General features: G+C 48.8%; 1 protein-coding gene across 3 annotated transcripts in view; it reads left to right on the forward strand.

Moving 5' to 3' along the window:
- Window positions 1-25,943, forward strand: part of LOC105479160 (G protein-coupled receptor 157) — a 77,557-nt gene that overhangs the window by 31,628 nt on the left and 19,986 nt on the right. The window contains exon 1 of one of the 3 annotated variants that reach the window (XM_011737013.2): window positions 20,271-20,707. The exons of 1 other annotated variant lie outside the window; for it this stretch is intronic. In XM_011737013.2, the coding sequence (XP_011735315.2) occupies window positions 20,325-20,707 (383 nt within the window). In that variant the 5' untranslated portion in view covers window positions 20,271-20,324. Of the gene's footprint in view, window positions 1-20,270; window positions 20,708-25,943 lie in introns of those variants that run through there. One more of the 3 variants, XM_011737007.2, reaches the window with a different exon arrangement.

Raw genomic sequence — 25,943 nt, forward strand, 5'->3', positions numbered from 1 at the left:
TGAACCCAATCAATCTGGCTCAAGAATCTGCGGCCAACCACCGGCTCCTGTTCTTACAGATGAACGTGGTGTCCTGGAGCCTGCTCCACATTGTGACTTGATCATGAGTGTACGCGCTTCCTGTCCCCAGAGGACAGATTTCCAGTGCAATCATAGAAAGTGCCTGTGTGGGCTTCAGGAGATGTGTCTGCCTTGGGGAGAATTTTCCTTTTCAGCTAGAGCCAGGCCCAGGATGTTGACGTCAGTGAGACGCTGGTGACGTTCTCTGATCCAGCGGCTGATGAGAAAAGTTTCTCCAAGACAGCTCAGTCTTGAAGTCCCACTGGCTTCACCTACAGATGCCAACTTTGAGGCCAGTGAACTGTGAGGCCAGCTGGACTGATTGCCATGGCAACAGGAATTGGACCCAAGTTACCGGAGGATGGAGAGGGAAGACAGAGCGGTGGCTTCCCCAGGTCTTGGACCACAAGGCACAGCCGTGGCCTCCAGAAAGCCTGAGAGAACCCGTTAGTGGGTCCTGCACTCCGACACAGCTCACGCAATCAGCCTCTGGTCCTCACCCTCCTCCCATTGGTGTCGTTGTACTCTCTGACAGTGACATTGAGCAGTGAGTGCTCCAGATCTCGTTCTACTGATTTTTCCCACTGTTCTCCAGTCTAGCACTTTCCAAAATTCATCCAAACTTAAGAGGTGACGCCAAATGTCAGTGGCTTATACCTCGGACCCCATGGACTAAGACAAGCCTCTGGGGTCCATGTGGCACCAAGGATGGGGTCTTCTAGTACCTTTCACACAGGCCAGGGATAGCACCTGCTGTGACCCCTGCCCCCAGCCTCTGCTGCTTCTCCCATTCCCCTTCCAGCCACTGCCCTGGGCACCTCCCCTGCTCCCGCCCCCCTGCCTGGGCCCATCCTTCTTTCTGCCTCACCGATTGCGGGGCTCCCTGGCGCTGGAGGGGAAGGGAGCCGGCCTCCATTCTCACCACTCTGAAAGTCAGAGGCCCCGCGCAGAGGTTTTCGGGATTTGGAGCCTAACCTTGGTCTTGACACAGTCCATCCCCCAGTTAAGCCAGCCCTCCCTCCCTCTCCAGAGGAAACAGGCAGCTAGATGCTTCAGCAAACCCCATCCCTACGGGAATTGTTCTTTTTTTCCTCAAATAGACTGGAGTGCAGAGGACTTGCTTCAGAGAGAGCCCCTTTGTAACGCACATTGCACGGGCCGTGCCCCATGCCCACTCGGCCACAAACTCCCCTCAGCTGCCCAGCCCCGTGGAGCCAGGCGTGGGCTGAAGTGGAGCCAATGAAATGCCTGGAATGCCAGCCGCAGCGACAGGCCAGCACTCATGCCTCTCGGGAGTTCTGACCGAAGCAGCACTGAGGACGGCTTCAGAGCAGAAGTGTACACCATTTCTCCAGTTTTAGGCAGAAGTAAAGAATATCTCTGCCTTCTCCCAAGCAGCAATTGATTCAGAGTCCTGAGCTTTTACATTAAAAGGACCCCTCTGTTGCTTGATGCAGTAGCCAGCCTATTCATTTGAGTTCAGGTGAAATCATTTGGGTAAACTCTTCCTATCCAGCTTTGCTTTTAGTTATGCTGACATACAAACAATAAAAATTGTCCTTCTCAGAGTTCACCTGTAAAAGTTCCTGGATAATTAGTAAGGAAACAGAAACAGCAGACAGTTGTTGCTTCAGATAAAAATGATGTCTGGGCTGGGCATGGTGGTGCACGCCTGTAATCCCAGCACTTTGGGAGGCCGAGGTGGGTGGATCCCTTGAGCTCGGGAGTTTCAGACCAGCCTGGGCAACATCTCTACAAAAAATACAAAAATTAGCCGGGCATAGTGGCAGGCAACTGTAGTCCCAGCTACTCAGGAGGCTGAGGTCGGGGGATGGCTTGAGCCCAGGAGGCACAGACTGAAGTGAGCTGAGATTGCGCCACTGAACTCCAGCCTAGGCGACAGAGCCAGACCCTGTCTCAACAACAACAACAACAACAACAAGTAATGTCTTTGTGGTCATTTAATTAACTTCTGCATTCTTTTTTTTTTTTTTTTTGAAATGGCCAGTGGTACCATCTCAGCTCACTGCAACCTCTGCCTCAGGGGTTCAAATGATTCTCCTGCCTCAGCCTCCCGAGTAGCCGGGATTACAGGCGCCCGCTACCATGCCCGGCTAATTTTTGTATTTTTAGTAGAGACGGGGTTTTGCCATGTTGACCAGGCTGGTCTCCAACTCCTGACCTCAGGTGATCCGCCTACCTCGGCCTCCCAAAGCACTGGGATTACAGGAATGAACCACTGCACTTGGCCTACTTCTGCATTCCTTAGAGTACATCCTAGCTGGGATATATTCAGTTGTCTTTAGAGCTAACGGCAGAAGAAAGGTACCTGGATACATATCTGGCTCTTTATCTTTCTAGAAATTCTAGAAGATGAGAGGGGCAGTGGTGGCTCCAAGGGAGTGATTTTAGGATGGACTGGGACAGAGAGGGGCTGCTTACACATATACACACAAAGGCCATCAATTTAGGGAGTTCAAGGTCCAGGAGGTAGACGGCATCCAGGCCTGTGGCAGAGTGCACTCCTGCTTTGGGGACTGTATGGGCAGATTCTTGCCTGTAGTTGGAGGGTTAGAGAGAGGGATGAATAATTTCATGGTTGGACTTGAGTTTGGAAGCAAGTGGAGTTAGATACAAATTCTATGTTTTTGGGGAAAGTATTTGATCTTCTTGGCTGTGAGGCAAAGCGAGATTTAAAAATATTTTTGGCTTAAAATATATATATGCATGTATATTTAATACCATCTACGGATTGTGCCAATATCTATTTCATAGTTTTGATATTGTGTAGTCATACAAGGAGTTACCAGTGAACGAAACTAGGGGAAGGGTACACAGAATCTCTGTACTTTTTTTGTTGTTGTTGCGACTTCCTGTAAATCTATGATTATTTTAAAATAAAAAAGTTAAAGCATACATATTTACATTTGATTAAATGCAGTGTGATATCCTGGGTTGGATTTTGGAACAAAAAAAAGGCATGAGTGGAAAAACTGGTAAAATCCAAAAAAGCCTTTAGTTAAAAGTAATACCAGTGTTAATTTCTTCGTTTTGACAAATGTGCCATGGCTGTGTAAGATGCGAACGTTAGAGGGAACCGGGCGAAGAATTTGAGGGAACTCTCTGTACTACTCTTTGCAGCTTTTCCGTAAATCTAAAATTATTCCAAAATAAAAGTCTATTAAAAACGTAAGGATACACGCACACATTTATATTTGAACACATCTAGGCAGCCAGTGCCCTTAAAGAAGACGCTTTCTCCAAACGGTGCCTCTGGGGTGGGTGAATAATTAAGGGCCGCTTTGACAGCGGTGCTGCAGGTTATGTTACTCCCTAATGTGGCTGTCTGGGCTGAGGGAACCCTAGAGAGCTTTTAAAACCAAATAGAGCTGGGCACGGTGGCTCACGCCTGTCATCCCAGCACTTTGGGAGGCCGAGGTAGGCAGATCACCTGAGGTCAGGAGTTCGAGACCAGCCTGGCCAACATGGTGAAACCCTGTCTCTACTAAAAATACAAACATTAGCTGGGTGTGGTGGCGGGCGCCTGTAATCTCAGCTACTTGGGAGGCTGAGGCAGGAGAATCGTTTGAATCCAGGAGGCGGAGGTTGCAGTGAGCCGAGATAGTGTCATTGCACCCCACCCTGGGCGATGAGAGCAAAACTCCGTCTCAAAAAGAAAAAATAAACAAACAAAAAAAGGAACACTGATCACACGTCAGAGAGAGTTAATTGTAATACAACCCTATTTTCCAGGCTAGAAACTGAGGCACAGTTGGGAGCTGATGCAATTAGATTGTAATTTCCTGGAATATTTAAAACCAAATTATTTTCTGTTTTCCAAACGTGTACTTGCAACATACAAAATACAAATTGTAGTAGCTATGATACATTTAAAAAAAAAAATGGAAATGACCTTTGGTGCTCTTGTTAGCACTCCTCAGGATCCGTGGTTAAAATTGGTGGATGGGGTGGGGATCCAGGCAAAATGCCAAGTATTAATTCAGCACTTACCCTGTGCCTTGCGTTTGGCAGGATGCTTCCAGGGATGCTCAGGACTAGTAATCAGGGGTTTTTGCTGCCCAGCTTCCATTCCTCTCCTAGCAGCACCTGATACACTATCAGGTACAGTTCAGGGGCCCCCCACCAAGATGCCTGCCCTTCCCTGGTCAAGATGACCCCAACTTCGTGATGGAATGTGAGTTATCAAGAGCTTAGCGTGCAGAGGAAACATGCTCACAGCTCACTGGCCCCATTGAGAACTTGCTGTATGTATGTATGCTTGAGACAGAGTTTCGCTGGAGTGCAGTGGTGCAGTCTCGGCTCACTGCAACTTCTGCCTCCCAGATTCAAGTGATTCTCATGCCTCAGCCTCCTAAGTAGCTGGGATTGCAGACGTGCGCCACCACGCCCAGCTAATTTTTTTGTACTTTTAGTAGATCTTGAATTCCTGACCTCAAGTGATAATATTTTTTTGAGACAGAGTCTCTGTTGCCCAGGCTGAAGTAGAGTGGCATGATCTAGGCTCACTGCAATCTTCGCCTCCTGGGTTCAAGCAATTCTCCTGCTTCAGCCTCCCAAGTAGCTGGGATTACAGTCACACCCCACCATGCCTGACTAATTTTTGTAGCTTTGTTAGTAGTAGAGACAGGGTTTCAGCATGTTGCCAAGGCTGGTCTCAAACTCCTGACCTCAAGTGATCCGCCTGGTCTAGCCTTCCAAAGTGCTGGGGTTACAGGCGTGAGCCACTGCACTAGGTTGAAACTCACTGATACACCTCCCGTGTGGGGAAGGGAGCGGGGAGAAGCGGGAGGAGCTGGAGGAGGAGGAGGGGGAAGGGGGGAGGAGGAGGACAAGAAGGAGAAATGGACGCTCACTCTTCATCCCAAGTGCCCCTCATTGTGTTCATCATCCCCCAAGGCGGAGAATTACCTGAAGCCACTGTGGACCAGCGTCTTCCTCCTCTGTTGGAACTGAAAACATCAGAGTAAACTACCAAATATGAAGGCCTCTGGACTCCAGTCGAGAAGTGCTTTGTGTACTCCCGAGTATTTCTGCAGCAGTGGTGCAGGCTGGTGCCACCTCTCCCCTGCCAGGACCCTTGATGCTGCATCATTGCAAAACAAAGCATGTCTCAGTCTCATTTTCTTTTCCTTTTTTTTCCCTGAGACAGGGTCTTGCTCTGCTGCCCATGCTGAAGTGCAGTGTGCAATCATGGCTCACTGCAGCCTTGACCTCTTGGGCTCAGGCGAGTCTCCCACCTCAGCCTCCTAAGTAGCTGGGACTACAGGTGTGCACCGTCACACTTGGCAAATGTTTACGTTTTTTCTAAAGACAAGGGGGAGCTCATTATGTTGCCCAGGCTGGTCTCGAACTCCTGGACTCAAGCAATCCTCCCGCCTCAGCTTCCCAAAGTGCTGAGATTACAGGTGGGAGCCACCACACCTGGCTCTAATTTTCATAACTGCGACTGAAATCCCAGCTGAGATCACAGCTGTCTGTCTGTAAATTGGTAACCTTGAGGGAGGTGTTTTTCTGCCTGGAGTCACTTACTCCTGAAATGAATCTGGTTAGGAGAGGAGAGATGAGAAGAAACGATGAACAATGTGGGAGCCTCATGGACTCTCCCTGTGTCTGGTCTTGGAAGTTTCCACCCCGCTCAGATCAGACCAGGCAGCCCTCCTGATGACTCAGTGGCTCCTGGTGACGTCACTGTGCCCTGGACACCCTTCGGCCTGCCTGTTCCTCTCTTTGCTGTCCCCCAGCAGCAGAGCTGGCTTCGTGGGTGTGCAGGCTGGATGGCCACACAGGGCCCGGTGCCTAAGGGGTCCATGTTTGGGGTGTGGCTATGTTGAAATATGTGAGGATTTTTGGATGAGGGTCCTGTGAACGGAGGAGCTGTTTCTGCCCAGCGGCCTTCCACAGGGCTCGGCTGCAGGCCACGGGGATCCTACCATCCTGCACCAACCCGGATGGGATCGGGACTTGGTACCCACTTCCCAAGAGGGTCGGGGTGAGTAGGGCTGAGTGAGATCAGAATCCTCCCTCTCACCAAACCCAGGGCTGCCCGGGGACACACACACAGAGAGCCCCAGGCGCTGTGTACGGGCTGCCTCTGGTCCCGGTCAGAAGCTCCTACAGGTAGTTCCTCAGGATGCAGGAAGGGATCTTACTGGTTGGTGAGTTGCAACCATTTGCAACTTCCACCTCCCAGGTTCAAGTGATTCTCCTGCCTCAGCCTCCCAAGTAGCTGGGAACACAGGTGTGGCCCACCACACCCGGCTAATTTTTGTATTTTTAGTAGAGACGAGGTTTCACCATGTTGGCCAGGCTGGTCGCAAACTCCTGACCTTAAGTAATCCACCTGCCTCAGCCTCCCAAAGTGCTGGGATTACAGGCGTGAGCCACTGCCCGCGGACCCCCAGGCCTCTCTGCTTGGCTTGGAGGTGCTGTCGTCTTGTGTCTCCACTGGTCTTCCCTGGGTTCTTATCTGTGTCCCTGTTTCCTCTTTTTTTTTTTTTTTTTTTTTTTGAGACAGGGTCTCACTCTGTCGCCCAGGCTAGAGTGCAGTGGCATGATCTGGATTCACTGCAGCCTCAACATCCCGGGTTCAATTGACCCACTACTTCACCCCGAGTATCTGGGGCTATAGGCGTGCACCACCAGGCCTGGCTTTTTTTTTTTTTTTTTTTGTATTTTTAGTAGAGATGAGGTTTCACCATGTTGCCCAGGCTGGTCTTCAACTCCTGAACTCAAGCTATCTGCCTGCCTTGGCCTCCCAAAGTGCTAGGATGACAGGTGTGGGCCACCGCACCGGGCCCATGTTTCCTCTTAAGGACACAACCATACTGGATTAGGGTGCACCCTAACAATCTCATTTTAACTTAGTTGCCTTTTAAAGACCCTCTGTCCAAATACAGTCACATCCTGTGGTACTGGAGGCTAAGATCTCAAAATGTGAATCGGGGGCTGGGCATGGTGGCTCACACCTGTAATTCCAGCACCTTGGGTGGCCGAGACCAGCCTGGGCAACATAGTGAGACTCCATCTCTACAAAAATTTTTTTTAAAAGTATGGCTGGGCACGGTGGCTCATGCCTGTAATCCCAGAACTTTGGGAGGCAGAGGGAGGCAGATCACCTGAGGTCAGGAGTTCAAGACCAGCCTGGTCAACATGGTGAAACCCCATCTCTACTAAAAATACAAAAATTAGCCAGGCGTGGGCTGGCTACAAAAGTAGCCAGGGTGACAGAGTGAGACTCCATCTAAAAAAAAAAAAAAAAAAAAAAAAGCTGAAATTATAGGCATGAGCCATTGCACCCGGTGCATTTTAACCACTTTATTTATTTATTTATTTATTTATTTGTTTGTTTATTTTGAGACGGAGTCTCGCTCTGTCGCCCAGCCTAGAGTGCAGTGGCTGGATCTCAGCTCACTGCAAGCTCCGCCTCCCGGGTTCACGCCATTCTCCTGCCTCAGCCTCCCGAGTAGCTGGGACTACAGGTGCCCGCCGCCTCGCCCGGCTAGTTTTTTGTATTTTTTAGTAGAGACGGGGTTTCACCGGGTTAGCCAGGATGGTCTCGATCTCCTGACCTCGTGATCCACCCGTCTCAGCCTCCCAAAGTGCTGGGATTACAGGCATGAGCCACCGTGCCCGGCCTTAACCACTTTAAAGTATACAATTCAGTGGTGTTGATGGCATTCGCAATATTGTGTAACCATTACCACTATCTATTTCCAGAACATTTCCATCACCTCCAACAGAAATCCCATATTCCTTAAGCAATAACTCCCCATGGTCTCCGCCCCCCAGCCCCTGGTAACCCTGATTCTACTTTCTGTCCCCATGAATTTACCTATTCTGGATGTTTCATATAAGTGGAATCCTACAGTGTTTGTTCTTTTTGTGTCTGGCTTATTTCTCTCAATATAATGTCTTTGGGGTTCGTCCATCTTATAGCATGTGTCAGAATTTCATGCCTTCTTAGGGCCACAAAATATTCCATTGTGTGGATAGTCCACCTTTTGTTTATTATTCATCTGTTCACGGACACCTGGCTGTTTCCACCTCTTGGCTATGGTGAAAAGCGCTGCTGTGAATAAGCAGTGGCTCTTAATACTGATTGGGGAGAAAGATAACAGGAATGAGCATCTCCCCTCCCCAGAAGCCCTTCAGAATCTTCTAGAGGATGTGAGATTGCTTTTGCTTTGTAAAAGCGGACTGAACGCACATCGGCTAAACTAGGCTGAAAACTCTTGACTTTAAAGCAAATGGGATTAAAAGGAAACTTTCAATAAGCACTATATATCAGTTATGCACAAAACATTGTTACATATTACATAATGTATTCAATAGGAACATCTTACCTAAACATTGAGCTAGGCCAGGCATGGTGGCTCTTGCCTGCAATCTGAGTACTTCGGGAAGCCAAGGCGGGAGGATCACTTGAGCCCAGGAGTTTGAGACCAGCTTGTGCAACATAGTGAGACCTCCGCTCTACAAATAATTTTAAAAATTAGCCAGGCGCAGTGGCTCACACCTGTAATCCTAGCACTTTGGGAGGCTGAGGCAGGCGGATCACTTGAATTCAGGAGTTCGAGACCAGCCTGGCCAACATGGTGAAACCCCCATCTCTACTAAAAATATAAAAATTAGCTGGGCATGGTGGTGGACACCTGTAATCCCAGCTACTCGGGAGGCTGAGGCAGGAGAATCGCTTAAACCCAGGAGGTGGAAGTTGCAGTGAGCCGAGATCACGCCATTGCACTCCTGCCTGGGTGACAAGAGTGAAACCCCATCTCAAAAAAAAAAAAAAAAAAAAAATTAGCCAAGTTTGGTGGCACATGCCTATAGTTCCAGCTACTCAGGAGACTGAGGTGGGAGAATTGCTTGAGCCTGGGCAGTCAAGGCTGCAGTGAGCCATGGTTGTGCCACTGCACTCCAGTCTGGGTGACAGAGTGAGAGCCTGTCTCAAAAAAAAAAAAAAAAAAAAAAAAAAAGTTGAGCTGGTAGATCATGTTCTGTGTATTGTTGGCTTATCGGCTGTCCCTGTAGAATGCATGCTTGCTAAGGGCAGGTACCTGGTCTATATTGTGCAGTGTCTGCCACACACAGTAGGCCCTCAATCAATCTTTGTAGAACACATAGTGGGAATATGGAGCAGCCAGATGACATAGGAGTGCAGTGGGCCCTTGGCTGCCTTTCTAAGGCAGGTTCTCAGCTGGCGGTGCAGCACCTGCAGGGCAACCAGGCACTTCTTTGTTTTTACTGACTTCTCATAGCAATTGCCCATTTCCTTTATTCATGAATAAAGATGGGCAATAAGTTTCAGGAGGGTGTTTTGTTTTGTTTGCATTGTTTTGAGACAGGATCTTGCTCTGTTACCCAGGCTGGAGTGCAATGGTGCGATCATAGCTCTCTGCAGCCTCGAACTCCTGGGCTCAGGGGATCCTCCTGCCTCAGCCTCCCAAAGTGCTGGGACCACAGGTGTGAGCCACCATGCCTGGCCTTTGGGAGGTTTTTGTTGTTTGTTATAGTAGTATGTGTGATTCTGTTAACAATAGAAATTGCAGCTATTTTTACATGTTGGAGTTGTTGCAAAATATCATTAATTCTCTTCACTACTTTTAAAATTATTGTTATTTGACCAGTTGTTATTAGATATTATTTAATGTGCTAACACTCTCATTGGCACATTACTACTATCTACTATGACATACTACTATTGTCATATCTGCCACGCTATACCAAATTTGGCTTTATCAAGTATTTCAATCATTGTATTTCACTATGATTGGTTAGCTTTGTAATCCCATGTAATTTATGCTTTTATCCTGAGAATCCAGAGAGTTCACTAGACTGGCAAAGGGGTTTGTGGCAAAGGTTATGGGCCTGCTCCAAAGGCTTGCCTAGCTTCCCCGTGCACAGTCAACTCCAGGACACACATTGTCCTGGCCCCACATTCACACCGAGTCTGCACGTCAAGACCGGTTTATACCAGTAGTACTGCCTTCTCACCACCAGGAGGCACTGCTTCACCCGAGTCACAGAAAGTCCTGGGCAGGTTAGGGCTTCCTCCCTCCCGTCTTCATCCTAACCAGGGCTGGCATCAGAATCCTCTGGGAGACTTTTTTCCTTCCTTCCATCCCTCCCTCCTTCCTTTTTTTTTTTGGAGGCAGAGTCTCACTGTCTTGCTCTGTCGCCCAGCCAACAGGCTGCAGTGCAGTGGTACGATAGCTCATTGCAACCTCCACTTCCTGGGTTCAACTGATTCTCCTTCCTCAGCCTCCAGAGTAGCTGGGACTACAGGTGCGTGCCACCACCTGCTAATTTTTGTATTTTTAATAGAGACAGAGTTTCACCATGTTGGCCAGGCTGGTCTTGAACTCCTGACCTCCAGTGATCCTCCTACCTCAGCTTCCCAAAGTGCTGAGATTATAGGCATGAGCCACTATGCTCAGCCACTCCTTCCTTCCTTCCTTCCTTCCTTCCTTCCTTCCTTCCTTCCTTCCTTCCTTCCTTCCTTCCTTCCTTCCTTCCCTTTCCTTCCCTTCCTTCCATCCCTCCTTTCTTTTTTCCTTCCTTCCCTCTCCTTCCTTCTTCCCTCCCTCCCTCCTGTCTTCCTTCCTTCCTTCCCTTCTCCCTCTCCCTCCTTCCTTCCTTTTTTCCTCCCTTTTAACTTTTTGTTATGAAAAATTTCAAGCATACAAAAGTATATGAACCCCACAGAGAGCCATCAGCGACTGCAGTGATTGTCTGGGGACCCAAGTAATTTCTGCATCCGCCTGGGAGCCCTCTAAAGATATAGATGCCTGCCCTGCCCTATATGGGTGATCAGAGCCTTAAAGTTTACAGAGCTCCCCGGCTGTTTGGGAACCACTGTCACAGCCTGGCCCCTGCCTCCCAGACCCCTGGTGACCACGCATGGGCTTCCAGCAGCCATTCCCACACACATGAGCATCTGCCCATGTCTGCCCCAAGCCCTGGGCTCACACTCCTATTCTCTTGCTCGGGCGCCACAGGAATTGGGGAACAGTTGACTCCTGTTCCCTGCGCAGCCTCTTCCTGTGACTCTGAAAGCCAGAGTGAAGTAACACCCATCAGCCTTGCCCTTGAGCAAGCAAACACAGCCACATTTTGCTGGCACGAGGCTCATGGTGTGGCTTCTTCCTGTGATGGAGGGCAGGCCCTGGGTTGGCAGTGTCTCTGCGTTTCAGACTGAAAGACATTGTCAAGCTATTAAAGCTTGGTTCTGAGTGTCCAGAAAGATCCCTGTTGTGAGCTGAATTGTCCCCCATCCCCATCCATATTTTTTTTTTCTTTTTTCTTTTCTTTTTTTTTTTTTTGAGACGGAGTCTCTCTCTGTCGCCCAGGCTGGAGTGCAGTGGTGCAATCTCAGCTCACTGCAAACTCCCACAGTGATTACAGGCACCCACCATCATGCCTGGCTAATTTTTTATATTTTTAGTAGAGACGGGGTTTCGCCACGTTGGCCAGGTTGTTCTCTCATTAGTCCGGCTCCTCTTCACCCAGGCAGCTAGGAACTGCAGGGCAGTGGCCACGCCGGGAGCTGCTGCAGTGGAAGAGCTCCCAGGACCAGGCTCTTTCTTTTCTTTTTTTTTTTTTTTTTTGAGACAGAGTCTCGCTCTATCGCCCAGGCTGGAGTGCAGTGGCGCTATCTCGGCTCACTGCCAGCTCCGCCTCCTGGGTTCACGCCATTCTCCTGCCTCAGCCTCCCGAGTAGCCGGGACTACAGGCGCCCGCCACCACGCCCAGCTAATTTTTTTGTATTTTTAGTAGAGACGGGGTTTCACCGTGTTAGCCAGGATAGTCTTGATCTCCTGACCTCGTGATCTGCCTTGGCCTCCCAAAGTGCTGGGATTACAGGCGTGAGCCGCCACGCCCAGCCAGGACCAGGCTCTTTCTAAGATGTGTGCAGGTCAGAGGGCCGGGTGCACAGCAAGCGGGGGCAGCAGCCTTCAGTGTTGGGGTAGGGAGGGGCAAGGCTCAAGGTGATCAGGGAGAGGTTAAACACATCCCACTGAGATCAGAGGGCTCCTGAAGGAAAATACACCCACCAGATGGGGTCCCTTGAAGAGGAGGCTCCTGACTCCAGCAACGGTGCTGGCCAGGCTTGCCCTATTCTTTATCTGTGTGGCCCAATGGTCATGTGAACATGCCAAGGGGTTGCAGGGCCTCCTTGGGGATGCTGGAGGTTCACCGTTGCTCACTGTGATGGTTAATATTGAATGTTAACTTGATCGAAGGATGGAAAGTATTGTTCCTGGGTGTGTCTGTGAGGGTGTTGCCAAAGGAGATTAACATCTCAGTTAGTGGGGTGGGAGAGGCAGACCCACCCTCAATCTGGGGGGCACCATCTAATCAGCTATCAGCTCGGCCAGAATAAAAGCAAGTAGAAGAACATGGAGAAGGCCAGGCAAGGTGGTTCACACCTATAATCCCAGCAGTTTGATGCAGGTGGATCACCTGAGGTCAGGAGTTCCAGACCACCCTGGCCAACATGGTGAAACCCTGTCTCTACCAAAAATGCAAAAATTGCCGGACATAGTGGTGTGACTGCACTCCAGACTGGGCGACAGCACGAGACTCCATCTCAAAAAAAAAAAAAAAGAAGAAGAAGAACGTGGAGAGATTGACCAGCTTAGCCTCCCAGCCTACATCTTTCTTCCTTACCAGATGCTTCCTGCTCTCAAACATCGAACTCCAAGTTCTTCAGCTTTGGGATGCAGACTGCCTTCCTTGCTCCTCAGCTTGCAGACAGCCTATTGTGGGACCTCGTGACTGCGTGAGTTAAAACTCCTTGGCCGGGCGCGGTGGCTCATGCCTGTAATCCCAGCACTTTGGGAGGCCGAGGCGGGTAAATCATGAGGTCAGGAGATCAAGACCATCCTGGCTAACATGGTGAAACCCCGTGTCTTCTAAAAATACAAAAAAAAATTGGCTGGGCGTGGTGGTGGGCACCTGTAGTCCCACCTACTCAGGAGGCTGAGGCAGAAGAATGGCGTGAACCCGGGAGGCGGAGCTTGCAGTGAGCGGAGATCACGTCACTGCACTCCAGCCTGGGTGGCAGAGTGAGACTCTGCCTAAAACAAACAAACAAACAAACAAAAACTCCTTAATAAACTCCCCTTGGCCGGGCGTGGTGGCTCACGCCTATAATCCCAACACTTTGGGAGGATGAGACAGGTGGATCATCTGAGGACAGGAGTTCAAGACCAGCCTGTTCAACATGGAGAAACCCTGTCTCTACTAAAAATACAAAAATTAGCCGGGCATGGTGGCATGTACCTGTAGGCCCAGCTACTCAGGGGGCTGAGACAGGAGAATCACTTGAACCCAGGAGGCGGAGGTCACAGTGAGCTGAGATTGTACCACCACACTCCAGCCTAGGCGACACAGCGAGACTCCATCTCAAAAAAAAAACAAACCGGCCGGGCGCGGTGGCTCAAGCCTGTAATCCCAGCACTTTGGGAGGCCGAGACGGGCGGATCACTAGGTCAGGAGATCGAGACCATCCTGGCGAACACGGTGAAACCCCGTCTCTACTAAAAAATATAAAAAACTAGCCGGGCGAGGCAGCGGGCGCCTGTAGTCCCAGCTACTCGGGAGGCTGAGGCAGGAGAATGGCGTAAACCCGGGGGGCGGAGCTTGCAGTGAGCTGAGATCCGGCCACTGCACTCCAGCCCGGGCGACAGAGCCAGACTCCGTCTCAAAAAAAAAAAAAAAAAAAAAAAAACAAACCAAAAAAACAAAAACAAAAAACTCCCCTTTATATTTACATCTATGCTATTAGTTCGGGCGCTTTAGAGAGCCCTGACTAAGACACTCACCATGGTCCCCAGGCAGGAAGGAGCAGCATGAGTTCCCTCCCTTCATGATTCGGGCAGTGATCAGTGGCAGAGCCTGTACCACACTCACCTTTCAAACAGGGAAATGAGGAAGGTGGCCAGCCCGAGCTGAAAGTCCCTCCTCTGTTCCAGTTTTAAAACTACGTTTGTGGCTTGTGACTTACGTTGGAGTTGACCTCAGAAAAATCATTTCAGATTCCTCCAAATGAGAGACACCAAACTGTCACCTCTATTGTGCTTGTCAGAGGAGAATCTTGTGCCAGTTCCTGGGGTGAGAGGAGGAGGAGGAGAAAGTAACCCAAAAACTAGCTTTCTCCGGGGGCTGCTCGCCACTGTGATGGGGCCTCTCTGGGTCTGGGCCCTAGCTCTGCAGCCAGACAAGTAGGGTGAAGCGAGGTTGTGATGATGTGTGAGGACATGGGACACGGCCCCCTTGGACACTGGACATGGAGCGGCAGACAACTGCCAGCTGGCTTGGCACAGCTACTAGAGAAACAACTCAGGGTCCAAAGAAGATGCATCTGGGTTTCTTACCAGTTCCCCCAAAGATGAGGCAGGAGAGGGGGTCCTGAAAGACCGGAAACTGAAAATGTGGCTAATGGGACATCCCACACCATCTGGGGCAGGGATCATTAGAGACAGCTCAGAGCCTGGGGTTTCTCTAGGCTTATTCTTCTCAGTCAGACCTCCCCAGAGTCCCCCAAGGAGGAGCGGAGCCCCAGGAGCTCTGAGAGTCCCAGGGTCAGGAACCCCAAACTCCCTTTAGTGGAGACCATGCTGGGCTACTTCAGATCCCAGCTGCGATGGGAGTCACAGTTCCCACCTCCTGATAAATGCCTGGACCCATCTAGACAACATCCATGACCCTGGACAGTGTAAAATTAGCTTCACATTTAAATCTAAGCAATTTGAAGCTATATCATTGCACGTCTTTCACAGTTTTTCCCTAGGTGTAGGAAGTATGAAAGTTCTTTGAATGTTGTTTCCCAGTGCAAAGAAAGCCAAGCAATTTCCTGATGAAAATGGTCTATAAGCGAGGGTGGGAGGTGGGGGAAAAAACATAAAAATAAATGCTTGTAAAACAGCCAGCTGCTCACCTGGAGATTTAGGCAAAGCACTTCAATCTCAATAAAGCAGGAAAGATCTAGTCAAAATTGATCTGCTGACAAAGCAGGTTGCTACAAGACCTCTCATGTGCCCCATCTCCTCCCCGCTCCTCCAGATACCCCAAGGATTAAATGACCGAGCTCTGGGGAGGCAGAATCCATTCCAGACTCTTGCCTTGCCGTAGTCCAAAGCCCCAGGCTGATTGCAAAAGCCAAACTTAAAGCTATTTCCATCAGAGAAAAGCTGAGAGGCTTCATTGACAGAACTCTCAGCCAGGTTCTGTTTATGGTCTGGGGTCCTCTCAGGAGGAGGTCAGGGGTCTTTTGAACGATCACAAGTGACTTGGAAGGAAGGCAGCCGCTCTTAGCTCTCTGCAGAACAAACTCCACAAATACGTTTGCTTGCACTGCTGAGAACTGCCTGTAGTAACTTGTTTTCTGATTAAAAAAGAATCTATGCTTATTCCAGCATTGCTTCTAATAGCCAAAACCCGGAAACAACCCAAATGTCCAAAAACAATAGAATGGATAAATACACAATTATTTATACAATGGAATTATTTATACAGTGGAGTACTATACAGTAGTGAAAATGAATGAATTGCATGTAGCAAATAGTAAGAGGTTGGATGAATCTCACAAAAATAAGGTTGAACAAAATACAGAAAACACAAAAGGGAACAGAGAGTATGATTCCGCTTACATAAAGCTCAATGACAGGCAAACTGCACTGTTTTGTTCAGGGATGCATACATGGATGGGTAAGAGCTAGAGCCTCCAGTAGTGGCTCCTACCTGTAGTCCCAGCTGCTTAGGAGGCTGAGGCCAGAGGATCCTTTGAGCCCAGGAGTTAAAGACCAGCCTGGGCAAAAAAAAAAAAAAGCAAGGAAATGACTGAGGGGGAAGGGGTTTGTGGGAGGTTTGTGGTATGCTGGTAATGTTGTATTTCTTGCCCTGGATGGCTGTTTATAATTATCTAATAAATTGTACATTTGTATTTTAGGCACTTTTCAATATGAATATTTCATAAAACAATTTTATTTATTTTTATTTTTATTTATTTATTTTTTTGAGACAGAGTTTCACTCTTGTTGCCCAGGCTGGAGTGCAATGGTGCAACCTCGGCTCACTGCAACCTCTGCCTCCCAGGTTCAAGTGATTATCCTGCCTCAGGTTCCAAAGAGCTGGGATTACGCCCTGCAACCATGCCCAACTAATTTTGTAATTTTAGTTGAGATGGGGTTTCACCATGTTGGTCAGGCTGGTCTCGGAACTCCTGACCTCAGGTGATCTGCCTGCCTCGGCCTCCCAAAGTGCTGGGATTATAGGCGTAAGCCACCATGCCTGGCCTTTATTTTATTTTTGTATGAGATGGAGTCTCACTAAGTCATCTAGGCTGGTCTTAAACTCCTGGCCTCTCAAGTGATTCTCCCATCTTAGCCTCCCAAAGAGCTGGGATTACAGGCCACTGCACCCGGCCAAAACAATTTTTTTAAAGTTAGATATACAAAGATAATATTTGCTTTCTATGAACCAAACGTGAAATCAAACCTAATGTACACCAAAAACTATAAGATATCACTGAAGGAAGTTAAAGAAAAGCTAAATAAATGGAAAGACATCCTTGGTCCATGGATAAGGAGATCTCATATTATTAATATAGCATTATTCTCCACTTTTATCTACAGATTCAAAGCAATCTCTATCAATCTTTTCCATTTCTTTTGCAGAAATGGAAAAACTGATTCTCAAATTAATAGGGAATTGCAAGGGGCATCGGATAGCCAAAACAATATTGGAAAAGAAAAACAATGTTGAAGGGTGGGGCATGGTGGCTCAAGCCTGTGATCCCAGCACTTTGGGAGGTTGAGGCGGGCAGATCACTTGAGGTCAGGAGTTTGAGAACAGCCTGAGCAACATAGTGAAACCCTGCCTCCACTAAAAATACAAAAATTAGCCAGGTGTGGTAGTGGGCGCCTGTAGTCCCAGCTACTCGGGAGGTTGAGGCAGGAGAATCATTTGAACCTGGGAGGCAGAGGTTGCAGTGAGCTGAGATCAAACCACTGCACTCCAGTCTGGGCAACAGAGTGAGACTCCATCTCAAAAAAAAGAAAAAAATAATCTTGAAGGACTCACTTCCCAATTTCAAAACTTACTATAAAGCTACAGTAACCATAAAAGTGAGGTGCTGGAAAGAAACAAAACAGAGATGCAAACCTTCATGAGTTTGGCATAGGTGCTGGTTTCTTAGACGTGACAACAAAAGCACAAGCAACCAAAGAAAAAAAATGGACAAATTGGACATCGTCAAAAACCACTTTTTTCCTTTGAAATACACTATCAAGAAAGTGAAAAGACAACCCACAAAATGGGAAAAAATATTTGCAAATCACACAGCTGGTAAGAGGGTAATAACTAGAATACATAAAGAACTCTTGCAGCTCAACAACGAAAAGACAAACCAATTTAAAAATAAGAAAGAAAATTGGCCAGGTGTGGTGGCTCATGCCTGTAATCCCAGCACTTTGAGAGGCTGAGGCGGGTGGATCACTTGAAGTCAGGGGTTTGTGACCAGCCTGATCAACACGGTGAAACCCCGTCTCTACTAAAAATACAAAAATTAGCTGCGTGTGGTGGCTGGCGCCTGTAATCCCAGTTACTCGGGAGGCTGGGGCAGGAGAACTGCTTGAACCTGGGAGGTGGAGGTTGCAGTGAGCTGAGATCACGCCACTGCACTCCAGCCAGGGTGACGGTGTGAGACTCAGTCTGAGAAAAAAAAAAAAAAAAAAGAAAAGAAAGAAAGAGAGAGAGAGAAAGAAAAGAGAAAGTTAGTTGGATAGACATTTCTCCAAAGAGGATATGCAAATGTCCAATACACACATGGAAAGATGTTTGAGGTCATTATTCATCAGAGAAATGCAAATCTAAACCACAATGAGGAACAACTTCACACCCACTATGATGGCTATTATCACAAAAATAATAAAAAACGTTGGAAGGCTGGGTGAGGTGGCCTCACACCTGTAATCCCAGCACTTTGGGAGGTCAAGGCAGGAGTTTGAGACCAGTCTGGGCAACATAGTGAGACCCCATCTCCAAAAAAAAAAATTTAGTAGGGGCTGGGCAAGGTGGCTCACACCTGTCATCCCAGCACTTTGGGAGGCCAAGGCGGGCAGATCACCTGAGGTCAGGAGTTCGAGACCAGCCTGGCCAACATGGTGAAACCCTGTCTCTACTAAAAATACAAAAATTAGCAGGGCGTGGTGGTGTACACCTGTAATCCCAGCTACTCGGGAGGCTGAGGCAGGAGAATTGCTTGAACCCAGGAGGCAGAGGTTGCAGTGAGCCTAGATCGCACCACTGCACTCCAACCTGGGCAACAAGAGCAAGACTCAGTCTTAAAAAAAAAAAAAAAAAAAAAAATTAGTAGGGCATGGTGACATGCACCTGAAGTCCTAACTATTGGGGAGGCCAATTTGGGAGGATTGCTTGAGCCCAGTAATTTGAGGCTGCAGTGAGCTGTGGTTGTGCCTGCACTCCAGCCTCGGTGACAGAGACCCTGTCTCAAAAAAAGTGTTGAAAGAATGTAGAGAAATTCCTCATACATTGCTGGTGCAAATTTAAATGAAACGTACAGTCACTTTGAAAAACACCTTGGCAGTTCCTCACAAGGTGAAATATAAAGTTGCGTATGGCCCAGCAACTCCATTCCTAGGTATATACATAGGAGAACTGAAAACATACATCACAAAAAACTTGTATGCAAATTTTCATAGTGATATTATTCATAATAGTTAAAAAGTGTTAACAACCCAAATGTCCATGGGCTAATGAATAATAGCTAAGTAAAATGTGGTACGTCCTGCTGAGCACGGTGGCTCATGCCTGTAATCCTAGCACTTTGGGAGGCCAAGGCAGGCAGACTGCTTGAGCTCAGAAGTTCAAGACCAGCCTGGGCAACACGGTGAAACCCCATCTCTACTAAAATAGAAAAGAAATTAGCCGGGTGTGGCGGCATGTGCCTGTAGTCCCAGCTACTCGGGAGGCTGAGGCAGGAAAATTGCTTGAAGCTGGGAGGCAGAGGTTGCAGTGAGCCGAGATGATGCCACTGCACTCCAGTCGGGGCGACAGAGGGAGACTTGGTCTATACAAAAAAAAAAAAAGGTGGTATATCCATATAATGGAATATGATTGGGCAATAAAAGGAATGAAGCACTGCTATATGCTACGATGAACCTCAGAAATGTGCTAAGTGAAAAAAGTCAGACATAAAGGACACAGAGCATACGATTTTACTTATAGGAAATGTACAGAACAAGCAAATCCGCGGTAAAAGAGTGGTTGCCAGGGCTTAGGGGAGAATGACTAAGGGCTAACGGCTAAGGGATAAGGATTTCTTTTTGGGGTGATGACAATGTTGTAGAATTAGATAATAATGATAATAACGATGGTTGCACAAACTTGTGAACATACTACTGAATTGTTTAGTTAAAAGGGCCAATTTTGCGGTATGTGAACTACATCTTAATTGAAAAGTATGAAATTTTAAAACAAGAAAAAGCCGCGCCCGGCCTAGCATTTCATTTTTTAAAAATCACACCTAGTTCGGTATTTTTTAAAAAACAGCATGTTTATTTTAAGAAAAGTTGGAAACACCGGCTTCCCCAAGTCATCACCACCAACTTGTGAACACGTCGGGATCACGGCTTAAGGAATGAGGATCACACCCGAGAGTTGCTTCTGTTGCTAGTGGAAAGAACGCCTCTGATCCTCACGCCCTTCCACTCACAACACACACAGAATGCTGGCTGAAAAGAGGGAAAGTAATACGAGCCCTAAAAATGCCAGTCCTTCCTCTCACAGGACTGGACGTCCCAGACACCTGGCAAGAGCAGGGGTGGGCCTGGCAGAGTGTGGAGGGACAGGGGGTAGGGCTTAAGGGCTTAGGGGCTTAGGGACGTGGTGTGAGGGCGTGGGCGGGGCTCAGGAGCCTCTGGCACCCGGTGGAGCTTGGAAGCCGCACGGGCGTGGAGGGGGCGGGGCTCAGGGCCCGGAGAAACGGGACGAGAAGGGGCACCTGGGCGGGGCTCAGACCGGGATATAGGGGCGGGGCCCTGGGCGTGGGCGGGGCTCGGGACCCAGAGCCCAGATGGGCGGGGAGCGGCCGGACGCGGGTGGGGCGGGCGCCTAGACGCGAGCCTCGGGCGTCTAGCTGCCCAGACGGCGGCGGCGGTGGCCGCACGCGCGGCCCGGCTTCTGCCCTCGCGGCGCTCTGGCTCTTGGTCCCCCACGCCATGCCGCAGGCCGCGCCGCCCACCGAGCTGGTGCCGTCGGAGCGCACCGTGGTGCTGCTGTCGTGCGCGCTCTCCGCGCTCGGCTCGGGCCTGCTGGTGGCCACGCACGCCCTGTGGCCCGACCTGCGCAGCCGGGCACGGCGCCTGCTGCTCTTCTTGTCGCTGGCCGACCTGCTCTCGGCCGCCTCCTACTTCTACGGAGTGCTGCAGGACTTCGCGGGCCCGTCGTGGGACTGCGTGCTGCAGGGCGCGCTGTCCACCTTCGCCAACACCAGCTCCTTCTTCTGGACCGTAGCCATTGCGTTCTACCTGTATCTCAGCATCGTCCGCGCCTCGCGCGGGCCCCGCACAGACCGCCTGCTTTGGGCCTTCCATGTCGTCAGGTGGGTGGCGGTGGCGCTGCTTTTCCAGTAGCCCCCGACACAGGCCGACCCCTCCCGGTCTTGCCCTCCCAGAGGCCGCGTCTAGTTTGCACCCCCCTACCCACAGCGAGCAGTGCCTGCTGGCGCCCCCGGGGCAGCCCTGGGCCAGCGGGAGGAGGCCAGAACTACCCGAGATTCGCTCCCGAGGGAGCTCCTCTGTGCCTGCCCCAGGGCACAGCCACTTGGGGTACTGGGGTCAGAGTTCGCCCCCAGAGCCGGGCCCTGTTTCCTTGGACGGGGCAGGGGAGGACACTCTGAGCCCCTTGTGACCTGCTTCACTATGTCCTGGCCGTCTCGGCTGCCCATGGGGAAACAGGCTGGGAGACGAGTTGGGTAACTGTCCCGGGCTGGAGAGCCGGCAACTCCTAGTCACACCCCACCACCCCACCCCAAGCCACAGTGAGCTTGGTGCACTCCGCCACTCCCAGGCTGCCCTGTCTCTGGTGTACAGTTTACAAAGGACTGTCCTTTTTATTCTGTCTTTGGTCGTTTCTAAACTCAGGCCCCAGCCTCTTGTATTTCTGTTCTTGGTGATCTTGACTTTCCAGAGTTCAGTTATTCTGAGATTGAGGTCGGGGGCGGAGGGCTGGTCTGGGAGTCTCGGAGTCCTCCTGGAGGCTCTCTGAGAGTGGGGAAGAGCCGAGACCTTACTCTGCGGTTCAAGCATCTTTCACATAAGCCTCGCTGAAGAATGTCAGGTTTTGAAAATCTCCTGGCGTCCTGTGCTGAACTGTGGGCAGGAATCCTAGGGGCTGTTTTCCTTTTCTCCTACTCCCAGATCAGAGCACCAGATACTGCCCTAATTATAGGTCCTTTCTATTAAAAACTTAAGTGCCTTCCAAGGACTGCGAGCACAGTCAGCACTTTGGCAGAGACAGGTCACCTGGGTGTCACACGGTGAGGCTACAGGGCTGTAAGAGTCGCTTGACCTTCAGTTGTGCACTGAGGCCGGCTGGTTCTTGAGAAACGAAGTGACCTGCTTCTCAGCTGTGCAAGTAAAAACTCTTTGCAACACATCATTCAAACTGTGGCTCAAATGCTGCAGGGCCCCACGGAACAGGGCCCCGCCTTGCTTTCCCGGCAGCATCCCGTCTGACACTGTCTGGGTCCCGTGATTGACTTGGCTGGGTGTGGGCAGCGAGTACTCGGGAGATGGCGTGTACTTGAAAGGAGTCGAGGCTGTACCTATCTTTGCAAGAACCTGTTCTCTTTCCCTTCTTGTCTTTAAAAATATTCAACATAGTATATTTTTTAAACGATAACAGAACCTGGTCCAGCTTCTGTGGAAAAGAAGGATTGCCCAACAAACCTGAGTCGGGGGTTTTTCTGTTTGGTTCTCATTAGGGACCCTGTGGGGGTCGCTTGAACCTGGGAGGTCAAGGCTATGGTGAGCTATGACTGCAGACAGAGCAACACCCTGTCTCAAACAAGAAAGAAAAAAAAAAAGAAAGAAAAAAGAAAAGAAAAGCAACTTATTCATCTTGTCTGTTGAATGTGACCTGCCTGCCTCTTAAAAGAAAATAAAATTACCTGTATCCAAGCTAGAGAGGGAGTTTGACAATTCTCTGGAGTTCTCAGCATTCAGACTAGTCTAAGGGAATTGGTTAAACCTGTCTAACAGGTTCATCTGTTGACCTAGATCTTCCTAGACTGTATTGCCAATGACCTTACTAAGGACTCTCCAATGTATTTCCAGTAAAATTTCTTTGGAATATTAGTTTATTGTTTGCAGGATCTATTGATGTGAGAAATACCACCTTCAGGCATAGATACGTGATTATCCACTTTTTAACCATTTCATACTGCTGGAATTCAGTCCTCTTCAAAGCTTTCAGTTTTGGAAAGTATTTTAAAATATGACAACACAAAAGTTGATATCCCTATTCTAATGTGCGTTTAGGAATTCAATTTTTTTAAACCCACAAATATCCTGAAAAATGGACAAAAGACATACTCAAGCAAAATAGTAACAGCAGTTGATAAATATATATCATATACCATTAATATTCAAAGCAGTGTAAGTTATAACAATAAGGTACCATTTCCTTATTTAATTAGGAGGAAAAAAATAGTAAGGCAGGGCTGGGCGTGGTGGCTCATGCCTGTACATCCCAGCACTTTGGGAGACCAAAGTGGGCGGATCATTTGAGGTTAGGAGTTTGAGACCAGCCTGGCCAGCATGGGGAAACCCCATCTCTACTAAAATTGCAAAAATTAGCCAGGCATGGTGATGCATGCCTGTAGTCCCAACTACTCAGGAAGCTGAGGCAGGAGAGTCGCTTGAACCTGGGAAGTGGAGGTTGCAGTGAGCCACAGTCGTGCCACTGCACTCCAGCCTGGGTGGTAGAGCAAGTCTCCATATCAAAAAAAAGTAAGGCAGAATACAAACATGATAAATGCCAGTTTCACTGGCATTTTTCTACAGTATTATTGATGGTGTGAATTGAAATAGTCTTTGTAGAAAGTATTTGGTTCATACCCCTTGATCCAGTAATCCTATTTACCAGAGCCTAGTCTAAGGAGATAATCTAAAATACGTACAAAGCTTTATGTACAAAGCTGCTTGTGAGGCACTTATCATGGTGAGAATTTGGAAGTAACCTCAATGTCCAGCAGTGGGGGAACAGGAAGTTAAGAGTCTACCCTCCCCTTCTGAAATGGTATGCAGCTCTTAGATACTGGTTTTGAATTCTGTAAGTCTTTTTTTTTAATGATATGATACAATGCGAAGTGACAGAAACCATCGCTAAAACTGATTACAGTCACATAAAGGCAGGAGGTTAGAGAGAATCCTGCACACGCACAAGTTCCTAGGAGAGCACCTGCGTGGCCGCCTGGGGCCCCATCATTATACCTACCGTGGCCCCCTTTCCAGAGAGAGGAGGCAGTTTAGACCTCATCCTCAGGAAACCATATTTCAGCATGAGCTGTGTCTAGCCCCTGATGTTTGCAGAGTGCTGTTCCATTCATTAGCCCACTAATCACCAATAACCCAACAGGGCCAGAGGTGGTAGCTCACACCTGTAATCCCAGCACTTTGGGAGGCTGAGGCAGGAGGATCACTTGAGCCCAGGAAGTTGAGGCTTCAGTGAGCCGAGACCACCACTGCACTCCAGTTGGAGTGACAGAGTGAGACCCTGTCTCAAAAAAAAAAAAAAAAAGAAAAGAAAAAGAGGCCGGGCGCAGTGGCTCAAGCCTGTAATCCCAGCACTTTGGGAGGCCGAGGCGGGTGGATCACGAGGTCGGGAGATCGAGACTATCCTGGCTAACATGGTGAAACCCCGTCTCTACTAAAAATACAAAAAAAAAAAAAACTAGCCAGGCGAGGTGGCGGGCGCCTGTAGTCCCAGCTACTCGGAGGCTGAGGCAGGAGAATGGCGTGAACCCGGGAGGCGGAGCTTGCAGTGAGCCGAGATGGGGCCACTGCACTCCAGCCTGGGTGACACAGCGAGACTCCGTCTCAAAAAAAAAAAAAAAAAGAGAAAGAAAAAGAAAAAAAAAAGTAACCCAACAGAATGGATGGGTGGGGCGATTACCCTCGTTGCAGATGTGATGGCCCAGAGCTACATAGCTAGTAAGGGAGAGGCTCAGGGTTAGAATCTACTTCTGACCCAGCCCAAGACTCCTTTTAGGAGACTGTGTTGTCTTTTGGCTGTAACAGTTTTTAAAAACTGAAATACAATTTCAACAATAATTTATTTTTAGGCTGGGCGCGGTGGCTCACGCCAGTAGTCCCAGCAGTTTGGGAGGCCAAGGTGGACGGATTACTTGAGCCCAGGAATTTGAGACCAGCCTGGGCAACATGGCGAAATCCTGTCTCTACAAAAAATTTAAAAGATCAGCGGAGCGTGGTAGTGTGCGGCTGTAGTCCCAGCTCCTCAGGAGGCTGAGATGAGAGGATCGCTTGAGCCCAGGAGGCAGAGGTTGCAGTGAGCTGAGATTGCGCCACTGTACTCCAGCCTGGGCGACAGAGCAAGACCCTATCTCAAAAAAATTAAAAAATTATTTTTAGCTTTCCAGATTTCCTAAATGTTACCATATCAGCTTTATCCTCTCCAGTTACTTTTTTCTGAAACCATTTAAGAGTAAGTGACAGGGCCTGGGTGCAGTGGTTTAATCCCAGCATTTTGGGAGCCCAAGGTGGGAAGATCACTTGAGGCCAGGAGACCAGCCTGGCCAGTATACTGAGACCCTGCCTCTACAAAAAAAGGAGAGAGAGAAAAAATTTAAACATAAAATAAGAGTGACATACTCAATACTTCAGTATGTATTTCCAGAAGACAAGCACAATCTCTTACTGAACCGCAGGCATCTACCCAAGCAGGAAATTAATACTGAACAATACTGTTACCTGATTGGTGGACTTTATTGATATATGTGTGTGTGTGTGTGTGTGTGTGTGTGTGTGTGTGTGTGTGTATGTTTTTGTTTTTGTTTTTTTTTCCCACTTGAGACAGAGTTTCACTCTTGTTGCCCAGGCTGGAGTACAATGATGCGATCTCTCGGCTCACTGCAACCTCCACCTCCCACGTTCAAGTGATTCTCCTGCCTCAGCCTTCCAGGTAGCTGGGACTACAGGCATGCGCCACCATGCCTGGCTAATTCGGTATGTTTAGTAGAGATGGGGTTTCACCATGTTGCCCAGGCTGATCTCAAACTCCTGACCTCAAGTGATCCGCCCATGTCAGCCTCCCAAAGTGCTGGGATGACAGGCGTGAGCCACTGTGGCCGGCCTTTGTTGAGATTTTTGTCCATGGACTAACAGTGTCCGTGATAGCAAAGGAAAATCTTGGCTTGTATGTTGACTTAATTTTAATATATGTTTATTTTCCTTACATCTGAAACACTTCTCCCGCCTTTCTTGGTGTTCTATGATGCTGACATTTTTGAAGAGTACAGGCCCGTTATTTTATAGAATGCCTCTCGGTTCAGGTTTGTCTGGTACTTCCTCATAACGGGTTCAGGTTCTGCATTTTTGGCAGGATATCCCAGAAACATGTTTTTCTCGTTGCTTTCTACCTGGTGGCCAGCAACTTGGACGTATTCCCTTACTGGTGATGTTAACTCTGATCACTGGGCTCAGGCGTTATCTGCCAAGTTCCTGCACTGCAAGTTACTAGTTTTCCTTTTGTAGTTAAGAAGTGTCTTGCTGAGAGGCGTTGGTGGCTCGAAACAGCCTGTCACATCTCCAGCTTTC

Source organism: Macaca nemestrina, chromosome 1, assembly GCF_043159975.1.
Source record: "Macaca nemestrina isolate mMacNem1 chromosome 1, mMacNem.hap1, whole genome shotgun sequence".
NCBI lineage: Eukaryota > Metazoa > Chordata > Mammalia > Primates > Cercopithecidae > Macaca > Macaca nemestrina.